The 24,180-nt window shown below is 43.1% G+C and overlaps 1 protein-coding gene and 1 long non-coding RNA gene across 3 annotated transcripts in view; one reads left to right on the top strand and one right to left on the bottom strand.

Moving 5' to 3' along the window:
• Positions 1–24,180, bottom strand: part of FKBP9 (FKBP prolyl isomerase 9) — a 35,546-nt gene that overhangs the window by 10,139 nt on the left and 1,227 nt on the right. Inside the window, exons 2-6 of the mRNA XM_026508920.4 lie at positions 15,295–15,440; positions 14,694–14,883; positions 13,878–14,023; positions 10,023–10,212; positions 3,903–4,048 (exon numbers count right to left, since the gene is read on the bottom strand). Coding sequence (XP_026364705.3) covers positions 3,903–4,048; positions 10,023–10,212; positions 13,878–14,023; positions 14,694–14,883; positions 15,295–15,440 — 818 coding nt within the window. The remainder of the gene's footprint in view (positions 1–3,902; positions 4,049–10,022; positions 10,213–13,877; positions 14,024–14,693; positions 14,884–15,294; positions 15,441–24,180) is intronic.
• Positions 8,331–23,881, top strand: LOC113262538 (uncharacterized). 2 transcript variants are annotated; one of them, XR_006410512.3, is made up of 5 exons: positions 8,331–9,229; positions 14,537–14,634; positions 15,201–15,988; positions 17,029–17,224; positions 20,385–23,881. It is a non-coding gene; the product is annotated as an uncharacterized LOC113262538 (long non-coding RNA). The 2 variants fall into 2 exon arrangements; XR_003318839.4 differs by having other exon boundaries at positions 8,352–9,229; positions 15,819–15,988.

The raw sequence follows: 24,180 nt of genomic DNA, 5'->3' as shown, positions 1-24,180 counted from the left end.
CAGACCTCCAGTGAGAAACACGGGGACCTAGATAGGAAAACCTGGAGAATACTGGGAGACTGAAGCTGGAATGGCTGTGAGAAGTAACCTAGCCCTCATTGAGAAACTGAGGCACAGATATGCCCAGGATCACGCAGCCAGTTAAGAACACAGTTTAGACTACAATTCAAGAGGATGAGCTACTGCCCCATGGGGTCGCTGAGCCTGAAAGATGTATGGCTGAGTTCACCGCAGATGAGGAAACTAAACTCAGCTGGCTCCTACAGAAGTAAGAGGGGAGATGAGAAAGTCAGCTGTAGAGTGAAAAATCACTCCAGTCCCCCATCACTGTGCAAGAGAAACTGAGCTGACAGAAACTTCACAGGGAAGAAACTCCCAGCCAAAACTGGCCCATAGACACCCCTTATGATATAGTACACCTAACCGTTCATAAAGTACTTTTACGACACATCCTATCTCTTCTACACAAAATTGTTAGTGTACTTCTCTTTTCCATCATCTCCACTTCTGAAAACATTACCTTACATCTGAATAACGTTTTACAGTTTACAAAAGTATGAATTTTTCACATACACTCTCTCACTTTTTAAAAAGATTTTAAGTAATCTCCACACTCAATGGGGGGCTTGAACTCACGACCCCAAGATCAAGACCTGCGTGCTCCACTGACTGAGCCAGCCAGGTGCTCCTACACTCTCTCATTAAACCCCTGCAGCCACCTTGTGGGGTATGACCATAAATCCAGGATTAGCAAATGCTCCATGAATTTAAGGACAGCTTCTCAGGGGGCTGGAGAGGGGCAGGGGGATACCTTAAACACATGCATCAGTGGTTAAACACACCCCCAGATCATTTCAGAGAAGTTTAAATATAAAACTTTTGTAATTAGTGTTACTTAGGGGGCGCCTGAGTGGCTTGGTCAGTTAAGCATCTGACTCTTGGTTTTAGCACAGGTCATGATTTCAGGGTCATGGGATCAAGCCCCGCTTAGAGCTCTGCACTCAGTGGGGAGTTTGCTTGAGATTCTCTCCCTCTGCCCCTCCTCCCCCACATGTGCTCTCTCTCCAAAATAAATAAATAAATAAATATATTTTTTAAAAATAGTGTTACTTAGAATCAAGGATGTATAATACTTTCATTAGCATTTTACGGATAAGAAAACCAACTCAGACCTTGTTCAAGAAAACAGCACAGCTATAGAAAGAATTCAGATGTGTGAACACCAACAGCAACCCCCCCCCATCCCTGCCACATATTTTTCTGTGTCCATTTCTTGGTTGCTCTAACACACAGACACACACACACATACACACACACACACAGTGGATGCTTATTAAGTACTAAGCATACTTCTAAGTGCTAGTTTCTATGCATTAATTCATTTAATTCTCATGATAATCCTATGTTCCCAATCTAAGAGTGCTTAGAAGGTAATCTGGAAGTTGGGGAACAGAAAACGAGGAAGCAATGCTTCCACAACCCCTCAGACAGAATCCATTCTCCCCCTCAGGGCTGCAAACACAGCCAAGCATCCTAATTTCAGAGGTGACCCTGTGGAACAGAGTAGATAGCAGAGAGGGCCAGAGCCTTTCCAGAAGGCCTACTCCCTCCCTTCCACCAACTCTGCAGGGAAAAATGGCCTCAACAAAATGAAATGCCAAGAATGGAGCTGGAGAACCCCATGGAGAGCCCAGCATTTCATTCCTTCCCCAAATACTTATTGAATGTTTACTATGTGCTTGGCCCCGTGGTATGTCCTCCATGTCCTGACACCCTTCTGGGGTCAGTCCCTGAGGGATTCCCATTAGGTCCTATGCAAACCCCACAAAGAGGCCAGGGAGATACTAATCCAAAGAAGACAGAGGTGCCCCCCACCCCCACCCCTGTGCAAGAGCACCTGGGTGGTACTTGTCAGAGTCCCTGCCCCCACAACAACACATGCTTTGGGACGAAGCAGCCTCATACCCACAGAATTTATGAGCCTTCAGATGTTTCCCAGAGCCTTATATAATTCTTTGCAGAGCTCTGTCTCATACTTGATAGAAAGCCAAAAGGAAAAAAATAATTTAAGCAAATGTTTTCCATCAATATATTATTTTTAGAGAGACGAAGGATTAATCCTGAGGGCTTAACAAAAACACGAATACTCAGAAAGTATTTGTCTATTTCTGTATGTATCTGAGTAGCAGTTTACATGACACAAAGCAATGGAGCATGAAGACATAAACAAACAGGACATGAAGCAAGGCCTGTTGAATATGCCTTAAGCTGTGACCTGGTATGGCTTCATAAATCAGAAGTTTCATGGGGCACCTGGCTGGCTCAGTCAGTAGAGCCTGCGATTCCTGATCTCGGGGTGGTGAGTTTGAGCCCCACACTGGGGATAGAGTTTACTTAAAAAAAAAAAAAAGGTTCATTGCATTTATTAGTAGGTGGATGTGTATTTTCACCTCATGGTTGTATTAGTTTCCTATTGTTACTATAAGAACTTTCCACAAATTTGGTGACTTAAAGCAATGCAGATGTATTCTCATAACTCCGGAGGGTCCAAAGTCTGAATTCAAGGTGTTGGCAGGGATGCGTTCCTTTTGGAGGCTTCAGGGGAGAATCTGTTTCCTCGCCTTTTCCAGCTTCCTGTGCCCTCATTCCTTGACCTGTGGCCCCTTCCTCCAACTTCCAAGCCAGCAGCTGAGCATTTTCTCCTCTCTCTGACCTCCTGCTTCCCTCTTACGAAGGCTCTTGTAAGTACATCAAGGCCACCTGGATGATCCAGAATCATCTCCCCATCTCAAGATCCTCACCTTAATCACATCTGCAAAATCCCTTCCACTATGTAAGGTAACATATTCACAGGTTCTGGGGATAGGATGGGGACATCTTTTGGGACCACTATTTCACCTACCACATTACAGTGTTTATTCCTGTATGGTGGGATTATGGGAGATTTTTGTTTTCTTTTGTTATCTGTATTTTCTTTTTTCTAAAGTCAACACATATCATTTGTATAATGTTTAAAAGGGGGTTTGCTGAGACGCCTGAGTGGCTCAGTCGGTTAAGTGTCTGCCTTCGGCTCAGGTCACGATCCCAGGGTCCTGGGATCGAGTCCCACATCAGGTTCCCTGCTCAGCGGGGAGCCTGCTTCTCCCTCTGCCTGCTGCTCCCCCTGCTCGTGCTCTTTCTCTCTGACAAATAAATAAATAAAATCTTTAAAAAATAAATAAAATAAAATGGGGTTTGCTATTAGAGTGACAAAGTGTTCTAAAATTGGGTTAGGGTGATGGTTACCCAACTCACTACATTTACTAGAAGTCACTGAATTGGGGATGCCTGGGTGGCGTAGTCAGTTAAGCACCGACTCTTGGTTTCAGCTCAGGTCACGATCTCAGGGTCATGAGATCGAGCCCTGTGTTGGCGTCTGTGTCCAGCACGGATGGAGTCTGCTCGAGACTCTCTCTCCCTCTGCCCCCCAGCATGTGCTCTCTCTTTAAAATAAATAAATCTTTAGAAGTCACTGAATTTTACACTTAAAATGGGTAAATTTTATGGCATATAAATAATACCTTAGTAAAACTGTTAAAAAACAAAAACGAAAAAGGAGGAGGTTTGCAATATACGTTCAAATGGCTCAACAACAAAAAACAAAAAAATGTAATTAGAGAGAGAAAATAAACACAGCAAGATGTTAACAGTTGATGACTCTAAGATTTCATCTCACAGTTTTTTCAACTTTGGCGTAGATCTAAGAATTTTCGAAGAGGAATATGGGCAGCAGAGACAAGAGGAAAGAATAGACCATCTCTAGAAACCAAAGCTATTTGGACAGTCAAGGCTTTAGTGGGACTTCGGCTTCCACATTTTGGCTCTCAAGAAGCCCTGACTGTCTGTGAGGAGCCAGCACTCACCTCTTCCTTCCTCTCCATAGCCGAGGTGAGGGGGAACCACAATCCTCCGCTTCTCTCCAATGCAAACACCAAGCAGACCTTCATCCATACCAGCAATCACGTAGCCCTGCCCAATGTACGTGTCAAAGGTGCGGTTCCTTGAGTAGCTAGAAAAGAAGGAAAGAAAGAGGTTCCTCACAAGCGAAACCGCAGCAGCTGGGTACATTCGTCGGCACCACGAGGCAACAGGAAGGCAGAGCACCCCAGACCCCGGAATAGGCTGAAACTTAGCATGTGAGGACATGGCCTGGAAACACGCTCCCCTGAGAACCCACATTCCCAAGAACTCACACACAGCGTGGGAGCGGCCGTACAAACACACTCCCAGAAACAAGCCCTCCAACCCTCTGTTCAGTCAGGTTATGGATGGGATGCACGTGACAAGAAGCAACCACACAGACATGCAGCTACTGTGCTTGGTAACTGGATCAAGTTAATGAAAAACGCATCCAGGGTGGCCCTTATTAGAAACTAAGAATGTATCACAGGGACCATGTCTCCACTATCTAAAGAAGAGAATCTGTAGATATGAGGCATGAATATTTGGATTGCCAGAAAAGTAACACATATACAGAAAAAGTAACACAATTCAACTCTGCAGTTCCTACCAGAGCCTGGATGAACTCTTCCTACTATAATCCCTGCTCACCAAGCCACCTTCTGGTGACTTATACTTGGGTTTCCCAAGTGCCACTGGCAGGAGGCCCAAGCATTCTGCTCAGTGGAGACATCCAGCCTTTGTATAAACTGCCAATTGAATCCGATTCCTGTGAGTTTGGTGAGACAGGAATCAACTCCCCAAAGCCAGATGTTTTGAGAATAAAGTAATAAAACTTCATATGCCACGTCTACTACCAAGGTCTGAACCACAGTGATCTGCACTCATGTGGCAAAAAGCCTGTCCTGAAAGCCAGTCTGTTCCAATATTACCTCAAACACGTCCAAAGGATGAACCTCAGAGAAGATGGCCAGCTGAGTGGGGCCAGGGGGATGAAAAGACTGAGCTGTGAGGGGCTCTCCCTTTTCAGTAGCCCTCAGCGACCACACACAAAGCCAAGGACCGTGAAAATGACAATAACAGATGATTCTCCTCACCCAGGAAGCCAATCACCTACACAGCCTCCCAGAAAAGGAGGGAAATACCGTTTTCCCCACATGGTGGAGTTCCAGACCTCAGCCCCTCACACGGCCCAGGAAGGCCAGGATGAGAACACAGCCAAGGAAGGCAGGCTTGGCTCCCTAGCATCCTCTCGCCATGAACCAGCCTCTCACCTTCCCCAGGTTACTAGCTCTCTGGCCGGTACTTGGAGATCATCAGCAGAGTACAGCCTACCACCAGGCATTCAGGGAAGAGGAGGACACCTGCCAGATGGGGTCCCTTATAAAGGGGACACTAAGCAGTGGGAGATGGCAGGTGCCTCAGAGAAGGTTGAGCCGCCGGGTGAAACAATCAGCAAAGCTTCCATGGGGTTGGGGGAGACAGTGGACACTGAGGAGGTGGGATCTGCACAGGGGAAAGCACTGGGGTAACAGCGAGGCCGAGGTCAAGAGGCAGGAAAGAGCCTCAGAAGACGAGAACAAAGCAGAGTGGCCGTGAAATGTAGAGAACTTCAAATAACTTTAAAAGAAAACTTTAATGGGAAACCATCATGTTCCCCAGTGGGAAACCAGAGACCTGGAAAGTTGTCAGTGCTCCCCCAAACTAACTTATGAATTTTGAAACAATTCCAATCAAAATCTGAGTGGTGTGTACGGGGGAGAAAAGGGACTCAAAAATTTATCTGGGAAAAGAAAAACAATTTAAAATGATGTTTGGAGGGGCGCCTGGGTGGCTCAGTCCGTTGAGTGTCCAACTTGTGATTTCAGCTCAGGTCATGATCTCGGGGTCATGAGATACAGCCCCACCTCAGGCTCCATGCTCAGCAGGGAGTCTGCTTCTCTCCCTCTCTCCCTCTGCCCTTCCCCCCACTAGTGCTTGCTCTCTCTAAAATAAATAAACCTTTTAAATGAATGAATGAGTACATAAATAAAATTATGTTTTGGGGGCACCTGGCTGGCTCAGTCAGGAGAGCATGCAACTCTGGATCTCAGGGTCGTGAGTTCTAGCCCCATACTGTGGGTAGAGATTACTTAAAAAAAAAAAAAAAAAAAGCTCACAAAACTTAAAAATGCTATTTTGAAGGTACAGGATATAGGAAGTTCTCACACCTGTAAAATATTAAACTGGGAGAACGTAAGTATTTTACTGTATATGTGTGGAAGGCTTATGAAATTAAAAACACTGGCTCCCTGTGGAGAGGAGAGTACCTGAGTTTGAGCCCCATGCTGGGTGTAGAGATTACTTTAAAAAAAATAAAATCTTCAAAAAAAAAAAAAAGTCACATTTTAGACAAGTGAGGGGAAAATAGAGTTTTCAGTAAAGGGTGTTTGAAAAACTAGCTAACCATCTGGAAAAACATAAAGTTAGATCCTTATTGTCACACTGAATACCACAATAAATTCCAGATGGATTGAAGATTTAAACATGAAAGATTTATGAACATGGAGAGACACTGTGGAAGGTTATTAATATTTACCTCAGGGGGCTAAAGGGGTTAATGGGAAATAATTACATTTTATTATACATCTTTGTATTGTTTCACGTATACAATAAGAACATACTTTTTTTCAAGTGTGCTCCATGTCCAACGTGGAGTTTCAACTCACAACTCCGAGATCAGAGTCACATGCCCTACCGACTGAGCCAGCCAGGCACCCCAAGAACATAATACTTTTTAAAATAGAAACTTTAATAAAGAATATTTTAAAGGATAAAAATATAAAACCATTAAAGGGGTTTGAGGAAAATGTAGACAAATGTTTATATACTCTAGGGGAACAGACGGATTTTTTATTTTTAGCAAGTCCCCAAAGACAGAATATATACGAATTTGTATAAGAATAAAGGAAACCATAAAGGAGAAGGTAAATGCATTTAACAACATAAAAAGTTTACATTTAAATAGGTCCAAAATCACAATAACCAAAATAAAAATGTGAATAAACTCAGAATATGCTTTCGACAACATAAAAACAGGCAAAAGATACAAACAGATAAATCACAAAAGAAGATATCCAAATGGTCTAGAAATAAACATCTGAAACAATTTCAACCTCAATAGCAATCAAGAAATTCAGATTAAAACTATAAGATTCCATTTTTTTCCTATAAATCGGCAAAGATAATTTAAAAATGATTCTCAGTGTTACCAAGTTTGACGGAATGGAGCACTTTTAGACAGTGATCGGGAATAAAATATTCCCTGAGGACAACTTCGTTGTGTATATCAAAATCTATAAAAATATACGTAACCTTTGACCCAGAGATTCTTCCAGAAATCTGTCCCAGGGGTGCCTGGGTGGCGCAGTCGTTAAGCGTCTGCCGTGGGCTCAGGGCGTGATCCCAGCGTTCTGGGATCGAGCCCCACATCAGGCTCCTCCGCTGGGAGCCTGCTTCTTCCTCTCCCACTCCCCCTGCTTGTGTTCCCTCTCTCGCTGGCTGTCTCTATCTCTTCAAATAAATTTAAAAAAAAAAAAAAAAGAAAGAAATCTGTCCCAAAGAAACAATCTTACATATTTAGATTTAGCTGCAAAAATAATTACTGCAGCCCCACTTAGTATGTCAAAAGGCAGAAAACAACATATCGTGACTACTCGTACCATGATGAGCACTGAGCAATTTGTAGAATTGTTGAATCACTATGTTTTACACCTGAAGCTAATATAACTCTGTATATCAACTATACTTAAATTTAAAAAAAGGTAGAACATAGTTGCGATTGATTACCTAAATTAAGACAGATCCATATAATAGAATATTACATAGCTATCAGGATGGACTAGATCCCAATGCACTAAAATGGAAAGTTTTTTAAAACCTAATAAAATTGTGGTTCCTTTACTTCTTTTTAGATTTACTTATTTATTGAAAGAGAGAGAAGGCAGGGGAAGGGGCAGAGGGAGAAAGAAAGAGAGAATCTCAAGCAGACTCCCCACTGAGCACAGAGCCTGACTTGGGCCTTAATCTCACAACCCCAAGATCATGACCTGAGCTGAAATCAAGAGTCAGACACTCAACCGACTGAGCCACTCAGGCACCCGTGGTTCCTTTAATATAGAAAGAAACCTGGTATACACTAGAAAAAATGATCTTTTAAATAATAGATTTTTTAAATTTTAACTTAATTTAATTTAATTAATAGAATTCCAGAGAATACAGGACAGAACCAAGCTCACATGTAACAACACACATACACTTAATGTTTTCTGTAATAGAAAAAGAATAAAGACAACTCAAATATTCATCAATAGGGGAATGGTTAAATAAATTTGGAATATTCACCCAATGAAAAACTATACAGACATAAAAAATAAATAATTTCTCTCCCTCTGTGTGTGTGTGTGTATATATACACATATATATGTATTTTTTATTAAATAGGAACCACACCCAGCACAGAGCCCAGTGGGGGCTTGAACTCACAACCCTGAGATCAAGACCTGAGCTGTCTCTCTATATATTAATATGGAAAAATCTCAAGGAAGAAAAAAAACAAGAGGCAGAGTAGTGTATGCTATATACTATATACTATAAAGGGGAGAAAATAAGATAACATCTAGAGTTGTTTATATCTGCATTAGAAAAAAACACACACGGTGGAAAAATTTAAAAAAAGAACTTATTAATAAAAGTGGTTAATTTTAGGGGTGCCTTGCTGGTTCCATCAGTGGAGTGTGCAACTCTTGATCTCAGGGTCATGAGTTCAAGCCCCACATTGGGTGTAACACATAGATTAGATAGATAGATAGATAGATAGATAGATAGATAGATAGATAGATAGATAGATAAAAGTAGTTAATTCCAAGTACCTAGGAGAGAGGGAGATGTGAGGTAGGCAGGGTGTGTAAGAGGACATCTCTTAATACACACTTAGTTTTAATTTTGAGCCATGTGACTATTACTTTTTCCCCTAAAATCAAATGAAAATTGTAAGAGATCCTAAGAATAGGAAAGATGCATCATTCAAATAAAATAATACCATATAAAAATTCTTCTGTACTGTTTTTGGATGACGGAAGAAATCAGAAGTCTACGGCCTCAGAGAGACAGGTAGATTGCTGTCACTACCTGTTCGCTCCACAGGAAGCTGAAAGGTGGTTTCCAAAGAGCTCATGCCACTTGAAAGAGCAAGACACAGCAAGCTGCCTGCTGCCTGCTCCAGCCACCTGCACACCTGCGAGCAAGCCTGGTAAGCAAAGCAGGACTGTGAATAACAACAGAGGCATGGTAACTAGCCTCTGCTGCATCGGGAAGGAAGCTGAGAGCACACAGTAGCCTTTGAAGTTCACAGAGCACTCTTACATACCTAATCTCTTTAACCATCTCTGAGAAAGGTGCTAATTATGGGGGGGGGGGGACACTGAAATTCAGGGGGTCTGAGTGGCTCAGTCGGTTAAGCGTCTGCCTTCAGCTCAGGTCATGATCTCAGGGCCCAGGGTCCCTGCTCTGTAGGGAGTCTGCTTCTCCCTCTCTCTCTGCCCTTCCCGCCTGCTATGCTCACTCTCTCTCTCTCTCAAATAAAAATAAGAAAGAAAAAAAAAACCAAAACACAAAAAACACTGAAGTTCAGGGAGGTCAAATGCTGTCCAAAGTCACCACACACCGGGACGAGAACCCACGTTTCCTAGCACCAAGTCTGTTCTCTTCTCATGCTACCACTCGGACCTCAGTTCTGGCCACTTCCCATTCTGGATCCCATAGCTGGCTTCATAGGTTGGATAGTCGAGCACAGTATGGGGGATGGTGAGAGTGTAGGCCGCATCTCTCCTGTTTTCCTATAGACTTATATCCCACAGGCCCCAAGAAGGAGACCTTTCTAACAGCCTCTGAAGGAATTCAATGTCAGAAAACAAACCTATGTTGGAGATGAAAATACTGACTACAAATCAGCATTGACAGTGTAGTCAGATCATGGTCCAGCCAGAGGTAAACTATATTTAATAAGACGTTCTGATGAGTGAAGGCTCCAGTTGTTTCCTTACCTGGAATCAAAGAAGGTGCCATCCAGAAGGGTGCCGTTGTAATGATACCTGAGAAAGTCCCCACTTTGACTTCGCCGCTCACAGTTTTCTGGGACCACCTTATTCTCAATGGAAATGCCATCCTTGGGGTTATGGAGGTCCAGTAACGCAACATCAAACACCAGTGACGCCTGTCCAGGAATGTCTTTCCCTAGAGTAGAACGGAGGAAGATGATGCAATCAGGACACAAGATTTAGGAAGTACTTTTTTTTTTTGAAAAGATTTTATTTACCATATGGTGACTAACATAATAAAAAATATTATTATAAAAAAAGATGTTATTTATTTATTTGTCAGAGAGAGAGAGCACAAGCAGGGGGAGCAGCAGGCAGAGGGAGAAGCAGGCTCCCGGCTGAGCAAGGAGCCTGATGCGGACTCAATCCCAGGACCTGGGATCATGACCTGAGCCGAAGGCAGACGCTGAGCCACCCAGGCATCCCTAGGAAGTACTTTTAACTACAACTGAACTCCCATTGTGTTGGTGTTACTCATTCCTTGAAGTTTCCAAGACAAGGAAATAAATGTTCTTTCACATGTTGGGTGGTCCCCCCTAGTGTCCAACTATGTTCTGTCACCATTGTGTCCACGGTGCCCAACCATGCGCCGGTGGGTATAATTTGAAGCCTGACTTTTTCAGGAAAAGGAGCAGACCAATATTAATGACATGAAAGACTACTACAACCGTAACACCCATATTTTCCATGCTTGTGCTGACAAATCAAGGCTCTGTGTGGGTGGTTATGCACCCACATGCAAACCCAAATACATGCCTCTGTGGGTTTCTGTTTGTGTACAAATGCAAATCAGACATTAAAGGCGTAAATTCTAAACTTTAGACCTGGTTCTACGGAATACTACACAGACTTGTTCTTTGGAAACAACAGCCAGTTTTTTGAAGAGGCAAAATGCAAAATTCAGTTTATTAAGTGCATCCCAATCGAGATATAAACAAACTTGAAGCTACCTAAGAGGGGGGGGAAATGGCACCCACAATGCAAAATACAAATGCTCAAATTGCTTTTGTCTCACTTCCGGATGGTACTGCTTCTTTTGGATGCTCCCGAGAGTGGGGACTTCGTGAATATCTGCAAAATGATAATCTGCATGAAGAGATTATTGGGTCCTAGCTCATCAAGCAAAGATCAACATCAACCAATAGATAAAGGAAGTTAACTGACAAACCACCTACCTCAACACTTGCCATCTGTAACACCCTGCAAAGGAGTGGGCCTGGGCAAGTGAATGGCACAGCACACCAAGCCTGAGTCCCTTCAATCGGCTCTTCCGCGAGGCCCACCCCTGCTCCTTCCCCTCAGGGGATAATGAAATCTGCTGAAAGTGGCTGCTGAGTCAGCCTCTGGAATGTAAGGTGTGGCCAATCCCTGAAGTGTGAAGTGTGCGCATGGGGGTGTGTGTGACAGAATAGGAATCTTTTGGACTTTTCTGTATTTTTTAATTTAGGAGAAGAAAGCAAGCCTTAAGATTAACTCCAGAGTTTAAATTTTTCTAGCAGTATCAGGTACTAATTGAATATTCCGTTTTTTAATAACAACTTTATCAAGATATAATTTCCATACCATACAATTCACCTATTTAAAGTTACATCTGGGGCGGCTGGGTGGCTCAGTCAGTTAAACAAATGACTCTTGATTCTGGCTCAGGTCATGATTTCAGAGTCGTGAGATCAAGCCCCGAGTCAGACTCCACACTGGGTATGGAGCTTTCTTAAGATTCTCTCTCTCCTTCTCCCTCTCCCTCTGCCCCTCCCCACCCTCTCTAAAATAAATAAATAGATAGATAGACAGATAGATAGATAAATAAAGAAATAAAGTTATACCTGGATAGCTGAGCACAGTATTAAAGTATTAAATAATAACTACTTAAAATGAACTATTTTAAATATTTAATGTATTATTTATTTAAAATAAATAAATATGTATTATTTATTTAAAATGAATAAATAAACAATACAATTTATTTATTTTAAATAAATAATACTCCTCAAATTAGGCCAGCCATCTGGTTTTACTGTGTATGATGTGTGCATCTGGATAACGTCGAAAGGATTTGAGAGCCAAGGGAAATGAACTTCCACTGGCTAAGGATGAGACCACTTGAGTATCAATCAGAATAACAACATGTCTTGGGGAGGGGAGAATTAAGGCATATTTACAGCAGTTGTTTTCAAATTTTATTTTTCTTTTAGCAAGGAATGCCCGTGCCTGCTTTTTGAAGGGACTGTCTGCAGATCCCCAGGAATAAAAGAGGAGGTGGACAGGGGAGAAGGCTGAGCTCCATCTCCTCCTCTCTCCTCCTGCTCTGTAGACATACAGAGCCAGGAAACATAGCTTGGAACGTTATATTAGGGTTACTCTAAGTCAGGTACCACAGTCAGCAAACTTTTTAAATGCGTCATGTTTCCAGTTCAATTCTTAACTACATATATCTGCTTGTTTAAATGCCAGGAGGTTCTCTTTGTTGTGTGAGCCTGTCAGTGTGATTAAATATCCCTGAAATTAAAATAGGAGTAACTGCGAAATTCCATTTACCAGCCAATATTCTGTTTTCACCCTTCAAAAAGGACACTAGTTCGAATTCATGTTTTTTCTAACATGATGCTTTGCATCTGTCCACAGGGAACGAATGTCACAGGTAAAACCCACCGCAGGGGTACAAATCGGGGTGGGGGGAATGGCAATTCTGGCATCATATACTAAATTTCTAACTTGAGATCTGCAACCTTTGGACTTTCTAGTTCAAATCTCATTTCACAGATGGGAAAATGCAGGCTGGAGAGGCTGGTGCCCAAGGTTACAGCTTATGAGGTAGTGGCAGATGCTTTACTTATGAATGCCAATGACCATGAATAAGTGGAAGTTTCCACAATTCAGTGATGAGACAGCAGATGATTTAAACTAGCACTGCCCAACGGAACTTCCTACAGTGATGTAAGTGCTCTGTATCTGCGCGGCCCAGGACGGTAGCCCTCAGCAACATATGGCTCTGAAGTACATGAAATGTGGCAGTGTGGTTAAGGCACAGAATTTTAGATTTTACTTAATTTTAATTTATTTTAAATTTAGCTATAAATAGCCTTATGTTGCTAGTGGCTACTCTATTGGACAGTGCAAGTCTAGACCAAAAGGTCTGGCAGGTTTCATGTGCTAAGCTGAATTCATCACAGCAATAAAAATAAGGACAGATGAGGGGCACCTGGCTGGCTTAGTCCGAAGAGCACACGACTCTTGATCTTAGGGTTGTGAGTGGGGGCTCCACAGGGTATAGACATTACTTAAAAATAAAATCTTTACGGGTGCCTGGATGGCTCCTTGGGTTAAGTTCTGCCTTAGGTTCAGGTCATGATCCCAGGGTCTTGGGATTGAGCCCTGAGTCAGGCTTCCTGCTCAGCAGGGAGTTTGCTTCTCCCTCTCCCTCTGCAGCACCGCCTGTTTGTGCTCTCTCGCCCTCTCTCTCTCTCTCTCAAATAAATACACAAAATATTTAAAAATAAATAAATAGGGGCGCCTAGGTGGCTCAGTCGGTTAAGCATCTGCCTTCGGCTCGGGTCGTGGTCCCAGGGCCCTGGGATCGAGCCCCGCATCAGGCTCCCTGCTCCGCGGGGAGCCTGTCTCTCCCTCTCCCTCTGCAGCTCTGCCTACTTCTGCTCTCTATCTCTCTGTCAAATAAATAAAAACAAACAAATAAATAATAAAATAAAAAACCTAAAAATCAAACAAATAAATAAATAAATAAAATCTTAAAAAAAAAAAAAAAAAGCACAGATGGGAGCAGCTTTAAGAATGAGAAAGACTTACCATCTCCATCTTCTCCATAGGCCAGAAAAGGAGGTATGGTGATGATGCGCTTTTCCCCCACACACATCCCCAACAGCCCTTTATCCATTCCAGGAATCAGCCAGCCAATGCCCACATATGTATCATATGTTTTCATGCGATTATGACTGAAGACCAATGAGAAAGAGGGAAAGTTCCATGCTATTGAGGGTGTTTCCAACTCATTCCTCCATAAGGTTTTAGGTACCAAATTATCAGCTAAATTGTGAAACTATACCCATCCCTGACAATGGGCATTTTTTGATCTTTGTTCCCAAAGACAGCATTAGTCCTCAAAGTTAGAAAAAATGAAAATCATGTAAGTAAATTACAGTGATTCACAAAAACAGGACTGCTACTCTATCTAAGCCAATACACTACAATGACAGGAAAGCCCTAAGGGTTTGCTGTTCTCTAGCTTAGCGCCTTACTCCTTGCACTTGTCTATAGCTTCATAAACATTCAGCCTTCCCCTCTTCCTTCCATGGAAAAACTATAAAGGTGGATCCAAAAAATGCATGAACCTACATAGAAATAGGGCCCTTCACTTAATGACGAGCTCCCAAGACACTGTTAATTTAGATAAACATTGTTCTTACATTTCTGTAAAATGTATTAAAATTTTGACTCTGGCTTTACAGAGCATGACACATTGACCAAAAGCCGTGAGCAAAGGAGTTGGTGCTGATGGAAATCTGAAGAGTCTCTCTTCTGGTTTCTCCATGGGCATAAAAAGCAGGTGAGACAGAAGGAACTAAGGGGCACTTCACCGATATTACCTTGAATGGCAGCACCTACCTTGAATCAAACAGTGTCCCATCCAAGAACGTCCCATTGTAGTGATACCTTACAAAATCAGACACCTGGATGGTCCGAGGGCAACTGGGGGGTGTGAAATAAGTGTGAACCTGAACTTGATCTTCAGAATTCCAAATGTCCATCAGAAGTACATCAAAATGAAGAACTGAATCTGGGGGGATCACACCAGCTAAAAATTAAAGAGAATTCACACTGAGAAGCTGCTGCCTTTCAGGCCAGACGAATAAACACCTAGGATGCTGCCCAGATGTTCAAGGGGGGTCACTGAACACTTCCCAAATGGGCCATGCTCCCTCCCTCTTTCCTCCAAATAAAATTGAGAGAAATGAGAAAAAAATGGTCTTCCTCTCAACAAGGGAGACATTCAATACACCTGTGTTAATAACAACTTCTTTTTTATCCAGAAGAAATAAGCCAAAGATGAAATTTTAGCTGTGTGTGTGTGTGTGTGTGTGTTCACTGCTTCTCATTTTCCTTGATTTAAAGCTTCTGCAGATTCTCTGGTCTGCCTGACTGAATACCCTTCAAACGTTCTGGTGGTTTCTGCAGATGTGTTTACAAGCATGGAACAAAAACTTACAAACTCCTTCACTTCCATAGGCAAGCTTTGGGGGGATCTTCACAAAGCGCCTCTCGTTTACACACATCCCAACCAGAGCTTGGTCCATGCCTGCAATCAGTTGTCCTTTTCCCACAAACACGTTGAAAGTGGAGTCTCTGTCATAGCTGAAGACCCAAGACACAGAGAAGAAGAAAAGTACAAGTTAAACCTTCCCTTAGTGAAACCAACCAGTGAAAATGCAACCATGGACAGAGGGAGGTCACTGGAAAGCAAACACAGCCTGTAGAGAAGATACTGGCACAGGAAATGTCTTCACTAACGGCACTCGCAGGGTTGGAATTTTTAATTACTTTGCATATTGCCAGCAATTCTAGTTAGATAAGTAACCCTCCTTACATATGTCATTTTGCGAAGTAGCTACCAATACTTCCACTAAACAAGTGTGTTCCATTTCCACATGATTGGTATTTAAAAGTAACAACATAAGATACTAACGCTCCAGTTAACATATATACCTGATTGTTCTTTTCTTTTCCCCTTAGGTCTATACAGCATGGTGTAGCATAAAGGATACTTAAACTCTCTTAAACTGTTTCCTCCACCTCAAAGTGGGAGTAACAATAAAGGCCATCCCAAGATCTATATGATACTATAATCTGAAAAGGGCTCGGAAAACCTCAGAGTTATGTCAATATTACTATAATTATTACAGGTAATGGAAAGTCTAATATGTTCTTGAAATCACGAACACATGCGATTTAAAGGCTGACTGGTGATAGCCTTAGGTTGGAAGATAAATAATGGAACTTGTGGCCAACATCCATGCTCTCATCCTCTTTAATGTCAAATTCTGCAACCAACAAGGGTTTGCCCATTAGGAGACTGTGCTAGGTGCTTTGGGGGGATATAAAAAAGTCTAAGGCATGGATTTTGCCTATTTAAAAAAAAACAAACATACCTAGCAGAGATACCCAGAGAGTTTCAAATACTGTGTTTAGGAAAATAACTATAGGGCTTGGTTTATAATAATGAAACATGGAAATAACAGAAATTTCAAAGGTATGGCACTGACTGCATTTAAGGCAAGGTCATATAATAAAACACTCCATGGCCATTCAAAAATACTAGATTTATATCCACTGGCACAGAAGGACATATCTAGTAACAGACAAGTGCAGGTTACAGAGCCACAGTATAAAATAATTCCATTTACATGTGTAGGTGCATATGAAGAAATCCACTAGGTGACACATAAAAACATTACCAATGGTAATTTATGAGTAAGGGATTTCAGGTGGTTTAATTCTCTCTTAATTTCAAAAAATGATCATGTAATATTCATGTAAGAAAATATTAAGATCTGTTGGGGAGGCGCCTGGGTGGCTCGGCTGGTTGTGTCCCACTCTTGATTCTGGCTCAGGTCATGATCTTAGGGTCATGGGATGGAGCCCTGCATTGAGTCTTCTTGAGATTCTGTCTCTCCCTCTCCCTCTGCCCCTCCTCGCATGTTCTCTCTCCCAAATAAATAAATAAAATCTAAAAAAAAAAAAAAAAAAAGCTGTTGGAATTTACCTCATCAGGATGTGCTGCCCTTCATTCGGTACAATACTTCCTCATTTTCCCTAATAAACAGCTTGGAAGAGCAGCACAGTCCACTTCACCACCCGTCCGGGCAGCTTCCTCAGACCTGCCTCCTTTTTTTCTTCCTCCTCCTAGTTTTACAACTCATTTTAATAGCCTTCCTTTTCGCAGGGTCAGGGAAAAGAGAGCAAGATTCCCAGTTCAGGTCAGCAAGCCAGAGGACAAAAACACATGGTCAGCTTTGTGCCCAAGACAGCTTTACACCTCCACCCTCTACCTCCAGGGACCAACAGCCGCCGCCTGGGATGCCAGCTCTTCGATTTCACTTGGCTGGGGACTTGCCAGGCCCTGAACCGTCAACCAGCCGGTAGGTGTATGTTAATAATGAACCTGAACCGGAAGCTTCAAAGACATCCCAGGTACAGAACATGAGCAAACAGCGACAATGCACAGGCTGGAAACCATTTATAAATAAGTCTTTCATCCACGGAACCCGAACACAGTTCCCAAAATTAATGAGATTTTTTAATAATAACTATTTAGAGAGTGTTTATGATGTGTCGGGCACGGTGGCAAACTAAGCTTTTCCACCTGCTATCCCCATTTAATCGTCACACGACACTTCAAGGCAGGTGCTGATACTCAGGCTCCTTGGAGGTGAAAGGATCTCCCAAGCTCGCAAAGTTAACGAAGTGGGCAAAAAGCTAGAACCCAGGTCGACCTGACCCTTCACCTCCTAGCGCAGGGCCTCCCCCTGGGTGGTATATAAAACTGCTGTTGTCGTGCAGTATTAATATCTTCATTTGACTGCCTAAGCAAAGTGCTAAAAACAAACAAAAATACACCTTTCTGAAAGAACAGTTATAATTTACATATGTGAGAAACTAACAATGCAAGACTAGTCTCATCTCCTGCTTAAAACTGACCATCTGGAAAAATAAAGTCGCTCTGAGTAAATCTGTGCTGATCAGCACAACTGGCGCAAGTTCACATGCAGCGCCAAGCCCAGAACTGGTTATGAAAATTGTTTCTGCAAGCTCCGGAACAGGCACTTAATATAGCCGGTCCCCGTATCTGGCTGATTTACACCTTTTGCAGATGTCCCAGTTGAGGTCCTGCAAGAAACAGATGATACACCCAAGCTAGGCAGCTCCAGGGAAGTTTCATGAAGGGACTGTCTGCAAAAGAGTGTGCAGGGTGCAGAGAACACAGGGACAATGTGGTATCTCTGGGGACAAGTAGGGAGTGCTGTTGTCAAACCTGGGCTTGAAGGATCCAGGGACAGAGAAGGTTCAGGGCCACCTGACAGAGGCTTAGCTAGGACCTCCAGTCTAGGGACACAAACTTTGGTGGAGACTCTACAGGTAAGGAGCCAAGGGAATAAATATCTCCATCTCACCCTCCTCTCTCTGATCTGCTGATGTCCCACTGGCTGAACCCACCCAGAAGCCAGATGACGAGGGGGTCACTGATACAACCCCTACTAAGTACATGTAGTTCATACAGCCTCACAGAGCAAAAAGCAAATAGATCAGAAGGAGAGGGGACCTAGAAAAGCAAATGGAAATCATCTAGCGCATCCAACACCCCTCTTTCCTCTCCATCCGCTTCTTTTTCTCCCCTGCTCATTCATTGCTGTAAACCCTTTGATTGCTTCTACTTTCTCTTGCCCCAAGGGGGTGATGGGAGGTGGCTGCAGCATCCCCTGATGATGCTCTTCAAGTTTACTGGCCCAAGGATCACTAAGACAGTAGCCATCACATAAAACCCATCATACGCAAGTCATTAAACCGTCTACACATGAGCACGCATGATCTTGCAGCATGGTCCTCAGGATGAGTACCCCTGTGGCTGCATTCCTGAAGCATAAATACTGTGGCTCTATTTCTAAACATAGGTTTCAATCTGCAGTGAGGATGAACTTTTAAAAGAACATATGTCGGGGCACCTGGGTGGCTCAGTCGGTTAAGCGTCTGCCTTCGGCTCAGGGCGTGATCCCAGGGTCCTGGAATCGAGTTCCGTGTCGGGCTCCCTGCTTGTCCCTCTCCCTCTGCCTCTCACCCTCGCTGGTGGTCTCTCTCGCTCATTCTCTCTCTCTTAAATAAATAAAATCTTAAAAAAAAAAAAGAAGAAGAAGAAGAACATGTCATGGGGAGTCAAGCTGCCTCAGCATGCAACTCTTGATCTTGGGGTCATGAGTTCAAGCCCCACATTGGGTGTAGAGATTACTTAAATAAATAAATATTAAAAATAGATAAATAAAAATAAAAGGACATATATCAAACTGAACATACTCCCTCCCCAGAGTCCCCAAAGCCCATTCCTTCCCCAAATTCCTACACTCCTCTTTGTGGGGGGAAAAAAAATCTGACTTTTCTGACTCCCACCTCTCTCCCCACATCACATGCTCTCAAAGGTGACTCTGGGCTTCCCAGACCCTTTGCCCAAGATTATTTCCCCCAAACAACACCTCTACCAGCTGCTAATGAGCCGTGGCAGAGGGGAAAAGTAAGCCCTTAATGAACTGACAAACAGTCTATCAGCTACCAGATGGAAAATGAACACAGCAACAGAGGGAGAGAGAGAAGGTGAGGGAGAAGAGAGGAAGGATTAAGAATGGAGAGGAGGGAAATGAGAAAGAACACATCCATTCTCACCTCCACAGAGGATCAGACCCTGAAATTCAAGCAGTTGGCATGTTAAAATATCATTAAGAGAGAAACACTGCAAAGCAAAGTGAAATCATTCCACAGCTATTGTGGATTTTTGTTTTTTCAGCAACTGCACAAATTAATATATTAGATCTCTATAAATTTTATTCTTTTTTTTTAAAGATTTTATTTATTTATTTGACAGAGATAGAGACAGCCAGCGAGAGAGGGAACACAAGTAGAGGGAGTGGGAGAGGAAGAAGCAGGCTTCCAGCAGAGGAGCCTGATGTGGGGCTCGATCCCAGACCGCTGGGATCACGCCCTTAACCGCTGTGCCACCCAGGCGCCCCTATAAATTTTATTCTATACAAGTTCTCAGCCAGTAAAATATAGCCAACTTAAATAATCAATATGAATACACAGTCGCTCACAATGACTTTGAAATTTATGAAACGAATTTTGAACATGAAAATTAAAAGCAATGACATTGTCTTGACACAGTGTCTGGTTTGTTTGTTTGTTTTTTAAAGACAGCAGGTTTTAAGATTTTATTTACTACAAAAAAAGATTTTATTTATTTATTTGAGAGAGAAAGAGCACAAATGCAAGTGGGGCAGGAGGGTGGGGAAGAGGGGGGGAAATATCCCGAGCAAACACATGGCTCCACCTCACAACCCATGAGATCATGACCTGAGCTAAAACCAAGAGTCGGATGCTTAACTAACTGAGCCACTCAAGTGCCCCTGCAGGTGAATGGCCTCAAGAGACCCTAGTAAGACCTGCCTGGAGGTTAGGATCTTTTCCTAAAGTCAGCGGAGCCACACGGGGCTAACATGCAAGCAGTAACTTCCCATTCATCACATGGCTTTTCCATAGGAGGAGCTGCTGTGCAGATTCACACTCGAAAACCTCCCGAAGTGAGCCATGTCATGACCTGACCAGACTCCTCGTCACCACTTAACTTCTCCAGTCCACCATGACACCATCTGCAGGGATGCCCAGCTCCCTGGCTCTTCTCAGAACCAATCCTGCAGAAGGGGTAAGCCTTTGTGGTTTTTTGTTTTGTTTTGTTTTTTAAGATTTTATTTATTTATTTGACAGAGAGAGAGACAGCAAGAGAGGGAACACAAGCAGGGGGAGTGGGAGAGGGAGAAGCAGGCTCCCTGCTAAGCAGGGAGCCCAATGTGGGGCTCGATCCCAGAACCCTGGGATCATGACCTGAGCTGAAGGCAGATGCTTAATATCTGAGCCACCCAGGCGCCCCAGAAGGGGTGAGCCTTAACACCTCTTTGCTCAATTACCCACCAGGTGCTAACAGTAGGTACTCAACAAATATTTGTTGAATAAATGAATGAATGAATATATAAAATTAAGTGGGCCTATATTAATAAATTAATACATAAGATTAACTTATGTTAATAAGTCTTTGATTCTTTGAGAACAATAGTTCTCAAAGTGTGGTCCTCAGACGGGAAGCAAAAACATCACCGGTGAACTTAGAAATGCAAATAAATTCTCAGGCCCCACCCAGACCTACTGATTCAGGAACTATGTAGGACAAGCTCTCCAGGTGATTGTGATGCAGGTACAGTTTGAACACCACTCAACAGAGCATCCCACCAACAGGTGGGCACACAAAACATGCGGTAGGCACACAAAAATATTTACTGAATATCGGGACCTTGAGGGTCTGCAGACAAGCCTGGACGCTGTGAAGGAACTGACCAGATGCTGGCTTTGCCTCCTAAAGATAACAGGAACATGTTGAATTTCAGTCACCAGGAGGAAACCAGAGCAAGCAAAGAGACCATGCCCTTCTCCCTTATTGCTAGGAAGGCTATGGAATGCTTAAAAACGCTGAATCAGGAGTGGCTGACAAGGAGCTCCCGAGAGCTAGAGAGTGCGAGCAGGAGCTCCCTGGAAACTCTAGCTGGGAAGCTGCTGTCGTCTTCGGTCTGGAGCAGCAGCCACGAGGGCATCTTAACAAGCCCACAGAGGCTGCGAAATAAAACGAAACCATGTCCAAACCAGTAGCCAAGGGCTATAGGGCTGACAAGCGCAAATGCTCATAAGCTGAAAAGATACTAACTGCTCCCAAGTGCCAAGCAGAGACGCAGGAAGAAAGCTCTACGAAAACAGAAGCCCTTTGTGGCTTATGACTCTGGTCAGGGTGACAGCCATTTTCTTCTGGGCAGAACCTCCAAAACAACAGCCAGAACCCCAAACACCTTAGATTTCTTCTCCCCTAAGCTCTTTGGGCAGGAATAGCAAAGTTGTGCCTTAATGCTTCATAAATTCCCAAAGGAATGGAGGCCCTAGAGAAAAACTCACACTAGTGAAACACCTACTGTGTGTCCTGCCCTTTCCACCCTGCTGTCCACACTGCAGCCACAGAAAAGTCTGATCCCTCACCCCCCTGGTTAAAATTCTTGAATGGCTTTCCATTGTCCTAGACAAAGTCCAAATTCCATAGTCAGGCAGAAAAGATCTCTCAAAGTTGGGCCCAGCCTTCCCGTCCAGCCTCCTCTGGCTTCTCCTTTACCCTGTCAGTCACTCCCCCACTCCCGCTCCCAGCTCAGGCTGTGGTGAGCAGCTTTCACGGCCCCAACACAATGCTCCCACGGCCAGGCCTCTGCATTTGCTCTGCCTTCCACCAGCCGCATCTTTTCTTCCCTCTACAACCTTCACCCCTTAGATCAGCCCTGGTCAATGTTATTTATTTTTTTTTCAAGATTTATGTATTTATTTTAGAGAGAGAGAGCATGAGCAAGAAGGGCAGAGGGAGAGGGAGAGAGAATCTCAAGCCGACTCCATGCTGAGTGCAGCAGGGCTCCATCTCATGACCCTGACTTAGATCAGGACTTGAGCCGAAACCAAGAGTCAGACGCTTAACTGCCTGCGCCACCCAGGCACCCTAGCCCTGGTCAATTTTAATCATCTTCAGGTCTTATCTTGCAATCCTGGAATTCCATTCGATCACTCTCTCTCTCTCTCTCTCTCTCTCTGACCCAACGCAACATACAGTTGAGCTTCCTGTGTGTTTCCACAGCTCCTTGCCTTTCTTTCATTATATACATGCATAGACTTATGGACCACAGACTATAGACTCTGGCCCTATGCTGCCTAAGTTCAAAACCTCACTCTACGACTTAGTACCCAGGTCCCTTGAGCAAATTACTTGAACTTTCTGAGCCTCGGTTTCTTCATTTGTTGTCGAGGTACCTACTTCATTGTCTTGTGAGGTTAAGGAATTTATTGGAGATTGAATGAATTCATACATTGAAAGATATGGTAAGAATTGTGTGAACTCTACATGAGAGACAAAAGTGTGCTATTATTCTTTCTGTAAATATCACAGTAGGTAATTGCCCAGACTATAAGCTGTAGGGACAGGGAAGGACACTGTCTTCAGGGGCAGGCCCCACACACACAATTGCTGATGGGATGATAGTGCCTCTTTCTAATGTCTTCCATTGTCCCACACTGCCTCACAGTGGCCGCCATGCCTAGAGGGTAGAAAGTATCAGATGACTTGTTTTAGTGGGAATTATTAATTACCATCAGCACAAGCAGGAAATTCTTCCTTATTTTCTAACCAAAGAAGCAAATGAAAGAAGATATACAAATGGCCAATAAACACATAAAAAGATGCTCAACATCATTAGTCATTAGGGAAATGTGAACCAAAACCACAATGAGATAGTGCTTCATACCCACTAGGATAGCTAGAACAAAAAAGAGAAAATTACAGTTGTTGGGGGAGAACTAGGACCACTCATCCATTGCTGGTGGGAGTATAAAATGGTGAAGTGACATTGGAAAACAGTTTGGCAGTTCCTTAAAAAGTTAAACAGTTACCATAGAACCCAGCAATTCCACTTCTAGGTATATATCCACACAAAACCCTGTACACAAATGTTCATTGGCCAAAAAATTTAAGCAATACAAGTGACCATCAACTGATGAATGGATAAACAAAATATGGTACAGCCATACCGTGGAATATTATACAACCATTAAAAAGGAATGGCGTACTGGTATATACTACGCCATGGATGAACCCTGAAAATATTATGCTAACTGAAAGAAGCCAGATAAAATCACCACAAATGATATGATTCCACATAGAGAGAAAGTAGATTAGTGGTTGCCTAGGGCTGGAGGGGAAGGGAGTGACTACTAATGGGTCCAGCCTTTCTTTTTTTGGAGTGATGAGAATGTTCTAGAATTAGATAGCTGTGATGGTTGCACAAATCTATGAATACACTAAAAACCACCAAATTGTATGCCTTAAATGGGTGAATTGTATGGTATGTGAATTATATCTCAGTAAAGCTGTTAAAAATAAAAAGAAGCAACTGAAACAACAGAAAGAACGACCATTTCTAAGCACTTGCCTATGTACCACTTTGCATGCTAAACAGCTTTTGTATATTCATTGTCTGAAATTTCAAAAAAGACAAAAGAGGCTACAAGTATGTTTTAAAAGATAACTTCTGGAATGAGCCTGCACAGCCTAGGGCAGATGCTCAACAGTTCTCTTTGCCTAATCTGGTGATTCACTGGGAGAAGTGCAGGCACAGACCTGGGTTTGTAACAAAGCCTTGGGGAGGAGAGCGGACTGCGGCTGGAGGAAGAGGTCTCTTAACCCTAAAGCTCAACTGGAGAGAAG

The sequence above is a fragment of the Ursus arctos genome, unplaced genomic scaffold (assembly GCF_023065955.2).
Source record: "Ursus arctos isolate Adak ecotype North America unplaced genomic scaffold, UrsArc2.0 scaffold_3, whole genome shotgun sequence".
In the NCBI taxonomy this organism is placed as follows: Eukaryota; Metazoa; Chordata; class Mammalia; order Carnivora; family Ursidae; genus Ursus; species Ursus arctos.
Note: the sequence above shows the minus strand (reverse complement) of the source record. Positions and strands in the feature narration are given on the sequence as shown.